The following is an 11,791-nucleotide window of genomic DNA, read 5'->3' on the forward strand; positions in this document are numbered from 1 at the left end:
CTTTGTGTTGATCAAATAAAGTGCACTGTAAAATGCACTGGTTAGGAATTTCTCACAGCCTTCTCAATAAGAAACTATAGTGTCTGTTACAATTACTGTTCCTTTATTTCATAATCCATGAATTTGACATTCTAATCTTATTGTATTGCCCTAATAGCAGATACTATATGCTACCATGAGAAGATGAGATGTGTAGACACGATACATAATTAATCTAAATCCAGGGGTGGAAGTAACTAATTATGTTTACTCTTGTTACTGTAACAAAGTTGTTTATTTGTGTATTTAATGTACTGTAAAAATATGTAATTTTACTTTTACTCAAGTACTTTTTAATCACAAGTATTGTACTTTGCTACATTTAAAGTTGCATCTGTTACAGAGCAAAAACAAAAGTCAAAAGAAAAAGTGATGATAAACTGTGTGAGGATGGAGCAAAAGAAAGGTGAAAAATCAGCAGCTGCAGCAGAGAAGAAGCTGCTGGTGTATCTACAGCCGCAGTAAGGCAGCGCTCTAGAGAGCTCCTTGTCCAGAGAAATGACACACTCGTATTTTTACACAAGTACTTTTACTCTTACTTGAGTAAAATTTCTTTAAAGTAACAGTACTTTTGCGTGAGCATAACATTCTAGTACTCTTTTCATCCCTGCCTAAATCTTACATCTATTCGTATCTAATGTTAAACAGGCAGGAGATGTGAGCTAGCAATCTAACATCAATAAGTACATTTTCAGCAAGTGCAGTCAAGAAGCAGATATTAAATAACCTGATCCCAAATTCCAACCAAAGGGCACCACATAGCCAAGAGGACTAAATCTACAGTGAGATCACAATCCTGACAGACAGAAGCCATCTGAGCGAGCTCCTGAGAGTCTAATGTGAGATCAGAGGAATGCAATTCAAAGGAGAGGAGGCATCGCCTTCTGTTGGAGAGGATCAGCCCTGCCAGACAGAGCATACTGCAGCCCAGTGGAGCAGTTGTTCTCCTGTTTGTAACAATGCAATGTACAACTGTTTGTCTGTGTGCAACAGGTGGGCAGGGGAAGGGGGGGAGAGGGGTAGTCTGGTGTATTTTTTTCTGTCTCCATGACAAAATTAATTATATGGTAACAATGAAAAGCTGGCCAAAAGTCACAAGAGAACTGTAGGTGTAAGAGAAAACATACAGTATTTCAAGTTTCTACTTGTTAGTAATCTTCACATTGTAAAATCCTGAGGTGCAGCTGCTCAAGAATTGTCTGTTCGCTTTACTGCGTTGAACACTACATGTTTGCCTATTTATGAAATGTCATCATTAAAACTTAAACTTATTAAAACTTAAGAGTTCAAAATGGGCTTTAACATAAAGTTTTCAGTATCAGTGTGTTCAGGTTTTCAGGAATTGATAAGCGAGTGAGAAATTTTGTATTTTCCAACTGTTACAATTGACCAAAAACCTTTACTCAAAAACCTTAAAATTTGAGCACAAAATATAACGATTCTAGACTGCAATTTTTCAATACAGAAACTACTGTATTATTACAATATTATACTGATGCAGTATGTCCTTCTACCTCTATCAATGACCTTAATTGAAAGTATGCATACGGCTGCACTACTGTCATGAACAGTAGTGCAGCCCTCTCAGATGGGTTTAGGAAAACTCCTGCTCTCTAACACATCCCATTGCATCAATGCCTGCGTCAGTAAACCTGTGACCACTGATGAACATGTCCATGTATGAATTGAAAAGGTGAATAGATCCCACACTAACCCCCACAAGCTTTTCCACAGCTCCAGATTTAGGAGGAACTGTGGTCCAGTAGTCACCCGTGATGCACTCGCCAAGCCAGACTGCTATACTGCTAACAAGCACGAGGTGGCTGTTAGTGGAGTAGTAAATATCTGCTGGGTTGGCCTGGCGCCTCAGGCAGCCCGGCTAAAGTCTGGCACTTACATCACCTCCATCGTCACCACAGCAACAGAGACATGCCAACAGCCAATCTTGTCACTAGGGCGGGACTGTGCCAGCTGCACTATATGAACAAATATTTATTACCAAGCATATAGATACAACAAGATATAGATTTTCAACAGCAATTTAATATATTCTTTGTATCATATTCAAAACACATTACACCTCAATTTGGATTATACATATTTGCTAACCCCCTGTTGCATGATTTGGAGGGTTGCAGCCATACACAATTAATCTGTGTACACAAGATCATACATGCATGCAAGCATCATGCTTGGTTGTATCTGAATGGCAGATGTCAAGGGGAAATGGAATGTTTTTAGACTGAGACTTGTGTGTTTGTGTGTGTTTTCTGTTTAAGTACTTTCTAACCATTAAATAACACCACCTCTCCATTTCTATCAATTTATCTAGTGAAAAAAGAGGGCCAGGTCACTTCCAGAGAAGCTTAAAAAGAACCAAACCTTTGTGAGAGTCTGAGAGCACAGAAAGGATGTCACACAATACCGCCTAGAAAGATTCTAACACAAAAGGGGGCGACGGCTGCAAATAAAACATTCAAACCAACTTCGGTGGGAGGTGGACCCCTGAGAGAGGGGATTAGGTTCCAGGGGAATGTCTCTAAAATTGAGTTCTTGGAAGATTTGTCTCTTGACAATTGCAGAACTGTGAGCAGTGCCAAAGCCATTGCACTAACCTGAACCAGATCATTCCTGTCATCCAACTTTAGCATTCAGCAATAAGTCTCGCACTTTTTCACATCCTCTACAAAGTGAAAAGCACGTATACCCAACACCATAGCCTGCTGAGCAAAAAACTCATAGATAAAAAACAAGACATTCTGCAATCTGTCCATTTAAAGCCACAAAACCACCACACAAAGATCCATCATCACCCACAGAAATAATCCACAGCCATAACATACAAATAACAAGTCCCTTGAACATCAATCCAGCAACTAATCAGAACTTCATTTAAACCAATAGTGTCCAATTTTCATTTAGTGCCTGACATCAACCAATCAAAAGCAGCTCAGTCTCATCAGATGAGAGACAGACAGCAGCAAGCCCCTGTATGTTTGCTTCACATGGTCTACTCTGGGCTCACTCAGGCAGATAAGCACATGTGGTCAGGGCTCCTAAAATACATTCCCCAGAAAAAAGGAGTGACTCGCAGTCTGATACGTGGTGTAAATATTTACCAGAACAATGGCTTGCCTACTGTGTCCCGTACATAGTTTAACAAGTGCAAAAGTTCCTGGAAAAGTAGCCAGTATTGGTGTGTGGGGACAGATGTAGAATAAACTTATGCATTAGTGAAAATCAATTAAGACACGATCTGTGCATAAATAATACCAAAAATATCTACTTATGTCAAATTCATTTAGGTCCAATTACTCTAGAAGTAAACAAGCCATTTATGCCAAACACCATCTTTATACAGAAGCCAACTGAAGATCATTGAGGTCATTTTCTGACTCAAGGTAGGATTTGTCATGGGTCACAGGTCAAAAGCCAAGAAGTCACAAAAACAGGGAGCAGCTAACCTGCTTGCATTGGCATGTCTGAAACACAGGGTTTATTTCTGAGCTGGAGGCGATTTGGAGAATGATCATGTCACTAGAAGCACTCAGCCTTTGGGCTGGTTCATGAAAGTAGCACCAACATTTGAAGATAGTTCGCCTGAATGAAAACAAGACTAAGCATGCATCATCAACATGCTAACATGCTCACAATGACAATACAAACATGCTGATGTTTAGCCAGCATATTGTCATATCATAAACCAAAATATTGGACAAATCTTGACCTGATGATGGCGCTAGATGAAAAGTCAGGAGATCACCAAAGTTATAACAATTCATCCTGAGGGGGACATGGATGTCTGTACCAAACATGTCTGGCAATTCCTCCAGTAGCTGTGGAGACATTTGTCTAAAACTAAAAAATGTCAACCTCATGGTGGGACTAGAGGTAAAGTCAGGGGATCGCCAGAGTCAATAAGATTGATGCTCTGGAGACCATGAATGTCTGTACACAATTCCATGGCATCCATCTGTCAATTTTTGAGATATGTCAGTCTAGACAAAAGTGGTGGACCAACAGACAGAATGACAATGACATCCCTAGAGCAAGGCTGCTAGCGCAGCAAAACAATAGACCTTGCTTCAAACAATCCTCCTCACAGAAAAAAACGGAAACAGCTCTGTCAAAAAAAGCCTCTCTCTTTGAACCTCAGCATTTTAACATAAACATCAACTGTGCCATTATCTAATATATCTACTGAGAGCATTATAGATAACAGCCGAACAGCCACCTGCGTTGGTCTTGAAAGAAACCACAAACCCATTCAGCTGGATCTAACCCACATATTTCATTGAACACATAATTTATCCTGTGGATTTGAAAAAAACCTACAGCTCTAGGCCTGTCTTGGATAATGCATACGCTTGCATTTGTAGGGTTGAGGAGAGCAATAAAGCACAAATAAAACACTTCTTTAAACTCAGGAAGAAACCCTCCTTTCAATAAGCTATTTCAAATATAAGCAGCTTTTATCATTGAGTGATTATTGTATTCATATTCTGTGAGTCTTTTCTCTCAATTTGTTTTTTTTCTTCCATTTATAGAGGAGTGCTTGCAAAATCTATTGTCTTTTGTTAATAAATGAGAATGCTGAGTTTGTTGATTTGATATACCAGATGTTAGGAAGCTGCCATCTGATAAAGTTGAAGTTCTTAGTAAATCACATATCTGCCCCCCACATGTCAGGTTTTTTCCTCACACAGTCAGTTTTTCTGCTCCTTACACAGACTAATTTTTCTTCACAGAATAGGTTAGAAGATTTGAGTGCTAAAACAACCATATGGCTTAAAATGCAATGGTGGCAGGTGAGCATTGTTTACAGCCTTAGTGGTTGCATCAGATGCCATGAAAAGAAAAATGCCTGTGACAGGTGTGTGTGTGTGTGTGTGTGTGTGTGTGTGTGTGTGTGTGTGTGTGTGTGGTTGTGGTTGGGTGGTGTTGTAGTGAGGGAAGGCAGGGTGTTGTGCAGTTGGTAGTCACCATCAGAGATCTAGCCATGCTCTTTTTAGCACACAATAATGCAATAATGCTGCTTCCCCTGCTCCCAAATAAACTGAGCATTACCACGTATTAAAGTCAGACATCCCTAAAGGTCCTGCATGTGTCCATCCTCTTATAAGTGTGGACTATATTTAGCCGTGTAGGATCTTTGCTCAGCTCAGTCTGTCTAAAAACAGAGATAGAAAAGCCAACCCCTCATTGTCTGACACAGTGCCCACTGGGAGCCAAATATGCAACACGTGTGAAGAGGAGCTCTTTTGTTGCTCTCTTTTTGAAGTCTACTCCAAAACTAGTCAAAACCATCCTCACACAAGAGGTACAGGCCTCCACCTGCATGCCTCGAATCTGATTTTACGTCCTTCTGATCCCTAATCCCAAAACAGAATTCCTCTCTTTCCTCACAGTGGATAATTGAGCGTGAGGTGCAATTTTATGGGCCGTGAGCCAAACTCCTGCCAGAGACACGGGTCATGATGGAAGCATATTTGCCGGCCAAAGGGGCGTGAATCTGATTCCTGGCAAGCATCCAACTGCGGCACATTATTCACATGATCACTGCTGGCTGAGGTGATGATGCTCAAACTGAAAATATAATCATGTAACACCTTTGGAATATTTGTGAATGAAACACCATGAGTCAAACAACTTTCTTCCAGCATATCCAAAACAAATAAGCAGCAACAAAACACAGCACTGAAGAAGAATATGGTGCCAAAAATATTGCAATTTCCAATTTCACACCAATGAAGGTGCTCTGCCACCTCACACAATTGACATAACTCATCTCACAGCAGCACAGCAATGGCCAAGGCAGAAAACACTTTCCTTCTCTTCCCTCTGTAACATGCAGGTGCTATATTTTACTGTTGCCACACAGCAGTCATTATTCAATCTGCAGGTAGCAGCAAGTAAACAGTTGTTCACAGCAGAGTAAGGTATGATAATCTCACCTGCCCAAGGTCCAGGGTAACATTCACCTGGTTGTAGCCCGGTCCCCTGGAGAGCGGAGGGCTCTGCCACCACCGCTCTGTCCCATCGATGGCGTTGGTCACCGGGTGGGCTTTGTTTGGGTCAATGGTGTTGCAGTAGTCACAGAACTGACCCTAAACAGTGTCAAATTGTTGGTATACAGAAACATGCACACCCAAATAACTGCAGCAAACTACATGCAGGTTTTATAATGGAGGCAGGCACTGCCAAATGACTAACCAAATTTATTCATTTAATCTAATGCAAATATGGAAAATATTGCAACCACAAGCAAATCTGAAGTTTAGAAAAAAGCTTTTGCATGTTCTTACAGTAATGTAGGAGCTTTCAGGAGAACTCCTGAGGGGACAAGACCGCTTTTGAAAGGGCATTTCCTTTAGAAAACTCAACTACAATGGTGTAAAACTATTTCTGGCAGTTGTACAACTTGGTCGGGGCGGGCTGAATTGTCAGAGCTTTTACAAAGAGACAGACATCGTTCATAAGGGACCATTTTCATAAAAACAGCTGAATATACTTTCCGTCATAGTTATATATTGCATGTAACTTACTGTTCACTGTAAGTATCCGACTACAATGTAATTTCATATTGCAGTACCTGCATATTGTTCTCATTCACCTTTACGCACGGACCGAAAGCTTTAGTGAGCTCAAAACAGCTTTTTCTTACCTGTATATTTTGAGTAAGAACTTCGGTGGTCGGTCCTCCGACAAGTTTACAGTATAAATCATATTTCGGAGTCCCAGACTCATCCTGACCGCAGGTTGCTGTGGCAGAGATACTGGACCCCACAGCGAGGTTGAAATACGGAGGGCTCAAACTAAAACCTGTTAAGTTATTAAAAGTTCCTTGTCCATCTGCGTCCCTGAAAAGTGTTATTGAAAAGGTGAAAAATACAGCGAGCAGATGAGCTCCTCTCATCCCCCTCGCCATGTTCCACATTAGAGATCCGAGTAGATGCTGAGAGCAACCCGCAGCGTGCAGGTCTTGTCATCTATAGATCTCCATAAAATGCGCCTAATGGGCTGCGCGAGTTACGCGCGAGTCTCTTTCAGTAGGACTACACGTCCGCTAATGTCAGCGACGACGCTTTAAGTTGATCTTCTCCTGTTGACGGTGTGCTCTCTTTCCGCCGCATGTTTCCAAACTAACAACGACAGTTTTCCGTCTTCCTGACCAAACTGTGCGCCACACTGGAGCTCAGGTGTCAGGCTGTCGATGGTCTGAGCTCGACGCTAATCCACTGTGGAGCCAAAGGTCCCCATCACATTTTACACTGCGTTTCCCAGCAGCACGTCTTTTGTCCGTTTTCTTTTCTTTTGACATTACAAGACTTTCTTATCTACAAGTTTAATATATATTTATATAGAGGCCTAAAGAAGTCTTTTATGCGAATACCTATCATTTGCAGAAAACTTTTTTGTATCTTATGATTTTACAATAATTAACAATCAACAAGGAACCGCTTTGATAGTGTTGCTGCGTGTCATTTCAAATAGACACTGTATTACAGTCACTGTGAGAAATATTCTGCCACTTACCCATAAGCTAAATGCAGAACTTAAAGCAAAACATGTACAAATCGAAATGTTAGAATTTGATTTTTAAATGAAAATAAATTGTCTATGCTAAATAGGGAAATTGGTTAAGAAAGCTTCTACATGCATACTGTATCATTTATATTTTTATTAACACATAATATCTTATTTATATTATTTTATATTTGTTACGCTTTGATATGAAAGTGTAGTGTTGCCTCTTAAAATTAAATCAGAGGGTTTACGGGTTCTAAACATCATTGATGCTTTTACGATGATGTTGGCGCGACCTCTAGTGGAGCGGACAGTCATCACACAGAGAGCCATTAGTCACATGCACACTCCTGAAGGCGCAGGTTTTATAAGTCACTTGGCCTTCTGTAGCTGCCATACTGTGTTACAAGTAAAACTGTCTCAGTCTTATTTTACGCATCTTGTTGTTGGTTATGTCTGATGTACCAAAAACGATTCTCAATGAAAGCTAATAATTACGACACTCTATGTGGGTCATTAAAACAATGGCTTCAACGACTTGTGTTGTCTTTGTCACTTGCACGACAACAATTAAGCGTCGTGACTCACTGGCAGGAGGGTTTCCGCGCCCCGGCATCGTTGCCATTCCTTTGACTGGGCAGGCTGCTTTTTCTTCAACGCATGTCAGTGCTGAGGGAGTGATAAGCAAACAGGAACTTGTTGTGCAGTGACACATGATTGGGTAAACGAAACAAGACTGGCGAGGATCTCGGGTTGACTCTGTTGTGTTTTTAATTCTCACAGGACTCCGCATGGAGCCAACAAATCTACAGGTAGGATAAAAAGAAACTTTCTTAAAGACTGGAAGCTCCGCGTTTGTCTATGGAGTGGAGTGAAACAAGCTTATTAATGAGACAGGAACAAACCCACCGAGTAATGTATGCAATCTGACGGGTTTCACTTTGACAAATGCTTAATTTATCGTGTGCTTAATCAAAACTACTTCCCGTGTTTTATTAAACTATAAGAGAATAAGCAGTTCTTAGTGTGAATGCAGGATCTTTTGTGTTAATATTTCTTTTAAGAGCTGACTGAAGTCCGTCACTGACCAAAAATAGTGATTCACATCAAGTCCACACTTTCAATGGCAGTCTGTTAAATGATTCATTCACAGTTAATTAGATGTTTTAAGCAGGTAATGGGACCAATGTGCTTTAAATCATGTTTTCGTATCGTCAAAATAGCAGGTACCCTACAGGTGGGTGGTTAGTCATGTGGAATTCACATAGAACCTCTTCTAATATTAAAAACTTTTTTTTCACTTAGAGTTATAAGGTTCACTGTGCTAAGGCAGATACTAAGTAGACAGTTCACTCTTACTACTTTGTTTTAATACACACAATCGCCATATAGCTGAAGAGAGTTAAAGGATAGTTGGACACAGACAACCTTTCAGCAGCAATTTAGACACTAAAATCATTTGGTCACATCAAAGATTGTCACTGACAGATCTGAACTGACAATGCAATTAATCACTTTTTACTTAATTGATTGACTATTTACTCTATAAAAAGTTAATACTGATAATGTCCATGAGCGAATATTTAGAACAGACCTTCATCGCAGTAGACATTTTGACATCTCTTAGCACAAAAAGCACAGGTGTAATTAATAACACTAAAAACTACTTCATTCCGTTTTGGTAAAGCACTTCCAGGGCCCTGGTATTGTCCATGTGGGCTCACTGGCATGACTTACTGTACACTTTGCCATGAATAATATTACATGTGCTTTTCCTGCAATGACAAGTCAATACACCTGCCGTGAACGAGGTCTATTACACAATAAATGATTAAAATGAAAAGTGGAATTAATTAATTTTCTGTTAATCAACTGCTCAGTCAGTCGATTTACCATTTCAGCGCTAGCTCCAGAGCATTAATAGGAATTTATTTATAATCTTTGGTACAAACTGACAGTATAACACTGTACTATATTACTTTTGTTTTGGCTGAAGTAGATTTATGTACTCATTGCGTTTGAGGGTTCCTATACAGACTCTGTGACTTCAGTAGAAACATAAGGTATGATAGTATCTGAAATATTAATACATTTCCTGCTGTTTCAGAAAGCTATTGCCGTAGCACAGAAGGCCTCAGAGGAAGACCAGGCTGAGAACTATGAGGAGGCCATCCGCTCCTACCAACATGCTGTCAAGTACTTTCTGCACATTGTAAAACGTGCGTCAACATGGCTGGAAACAAAATGCATCTAATGTCACACTTAAACACCACACCTACAATAACTGAGACATTTCAGGTCAACCTAACAATCTGTACATCGGTGTCCATCACTGTCATTGCCTGATGAACCAATTAGCATCTACAAGGGAAATTACTCAACTATTAATGCTTTTTGTTTGTGTGTGTATATGCCAACTTTAAGTGGTGCCATCCCTATACTTGTATAGATAGTTTATAAAATGTCTATAACAAAAAAGAATAATATTACAGAGTGGTATTAAATGAATGCTCTCCTTCCCATCAGGTGAACCCCAGGGTAAAGATGGCAACCAGAAGATCCGAGATAAATGTAAACAGTACCTGGACAGAGTGGAAGAACTACAGGAGTACATAGAGAAAAAAGAGGTTGCTACAGAAATTACATACATAATATTTGTTTTACAAATATGAAGAACTACAGTGGTACATAGAGAAAAAAGAGGTTGCTACAGAAATTACATACATAATATTTGTTTTACAAATATGAATATTATTTTTCTGTAATAGAAGCCTAATGTACCAGGTTCACAACAGTGTGGATACACTGCAGCATGAGTGGACTTTAAACTTAATTCAAATGCCTGATAAATGATAGATCATTTAAGTGCTTCATGTTAGAATGACAAAGTTAATAGTTCATACATAGTCTGGTAGGGTTTAATTTTGGTAAACCCATTGACTGTACAAAAAGAGTTAATGGGTATGGGCTATGGGTTAACCACATAACATCACATAACAAGCCACATGAACAGCAAATAAGATAAGAAAAATAGTCAGATAAGACTAGGGTTAAAACAAATTACACAAACAGGAGGTAAATGTAGTCCCAATTGGTCCCAGTACTTCACTTAATAGTTTAAAAATACAATCAACCAATACTTTTTAGTTGTAAAAACGCAGTAATACTGTATGCTACGTCTTGACGTCATCTCATTCCGTGCACGCGAGTATCGACTACTCAATGCGGAAGTTTCCTCCTCGGTCTTACTCGGGAGCGATCTAAGAAAAGAAAACAAGCCTCATAAAAACCTCGAATGTCGAGTTAAGAGTCAACTCGTAAGGTTAAATTCCAATGCAGAGTGTTTGAAAGTTGTTTACTCACGGCGGTGTTACATTCGTTTCGATTATTGGACAAGTGACCAGCCCTTATGGCAACCAACAGTAATTTACAGGTAAGTTGGGGACCAGCCTCGGAGCTGGCTAAAACGGGTAAATAAGATAACTTAAGTCGTTCACATCTAGGGCTAAGCGGAAAAAGTATACTAGTTGTTGACAGTCAAAACGTCTGGATTAGTTTTGTTGGGTGGTGTTCGGTCTAAATGCTTCAACGGTGTAAAATAGCGTAACGTTAGCTGCTAATTAGCATAGCTAGCTAACATAGCTAACCTAGACTGAATTCGTCAGTTAACTTGTGATCAACTAAAAGGCAACCAAAAGGTAACATTGGCCTGTATGTAATAGAAATGCTGGTGTTATCCGTTACCACAGTACGTGCAGTTGTGGCAATTATATAACATAAGTTATATATAACGTTAACAGCGTGAGCTGGTATTGATGAACAAGGTAGCTAATGGGATTAACGTTGCTAGCCAGCTAACTGTTTTTGATTTGGCCTCTAGAAAGAAATCCAGTTCAAATAGAAAGCAAAACTGTTATAGTTATATTCTGTACAGGTTATATTACAAGTACAAAATGTGTTTATAGTATAGTAGTATATATTTTACAGCTGCGGTAACCAAAAGGAAGTGAAAGAGTGCATTCAACTCACTCCTACTTCGGTGTGCGTAGTGTCACCACACTGTCGCATTAAATCTGATTTTTACATATAGTAGATTACGGTAAGAATATATAGGAAGGTTACCTGCGACTGACATATTCATTTGAGTATTTGTAACTTTTATTCTGTTAATTTCATAACTTTTTGTGCTTACATTTGTCACTCTGTCTTGATGTTTGTTTTGATT

The 11,791-nt window shown here is 39.6% G+C and overlaps 2 protein-coding genes across 7 annotated transcripts in view; one reads left to right on the top strand and one right to left on the bottom strand.

The window, feature by feature from the left end:
* The window catches only part of LOC122887132 (laminin subunit alpha-3-like), a 56,212-nt gene extending 48,923 nt beyond the window's left edge, over positions 1-7,289 (bottom strand). For 2 of the 5 annotated variants that reach the window (XM_044220056.1, XM_044220054.1), the window contains exons 1-2: positions 6,704-7,288; positions 5,994-6,146 (exon numbers count right to left, since the gene is read on the bottom strand). In XM_044220056.1, the coding sequence (XP_044075991.1) occupies positions 5,994-6,146; positions 6,704-6,976 (426 nt within the window). In that variant the 5' untranslated portion in view covers positions 6,977-7,288. Of the gene's footprint in view, positions 1-5,993; positions 6,147-6,703 lie in introns of all 5 variants that reach the window. The other 3 variants (XM_044220053.1, XM_044220058.1, XM_044220057.1) reach the window with 3 other exon arrangements.
* A 932-nt stretch (positions 7,290-8,221) lies between these two features.
* Positions 8,222-11,791, top strand: part of vps4b (vacuolar protein sorting 4 homolog B) — an 11,239-nt gene continuing 7,669 nt past the window's right edge. The window contains exons 1-3 of one of the 2 annotated variants that reach the window (XM_044220071.1): positions 8,222-8,378; positions 9,674-9,785; positions 10,093-10,193. In XM_044220071.1, the coding sequence (XP_044076006.1) occupies positions 8,358-8,378; positions 9,674-9,785; positions 10,093-10,193 (234 nt within the window). In that variant the 5' untranslated portion in view covers positions 8,222-8,357. Of the gene's footprint in view, positions 8,379-9,673; positions 9,786-10,092; positions 10,194-10,813; positions 11,000-11,791 lie in introns of those variants that run through there. The other variant, XM_044220072.1, reaches the window with a different exon arrangement.

Source organism: Siniperca chuatsi, linkage group LG13, assembly GCF_020085105.1.
Source record: "Siniperca chuatsi isolate FFG_IHB_CAS linkage group LG13, ASM2008510v1, whole genome shotgun sequence".
Classification (NCBI taxonomy): Eukaryota; Metazoa; Chordata; class Actinopteri; order Centrarchiformes; family Sinipercidae; genus Siniperca; species Siniperca chuatsi.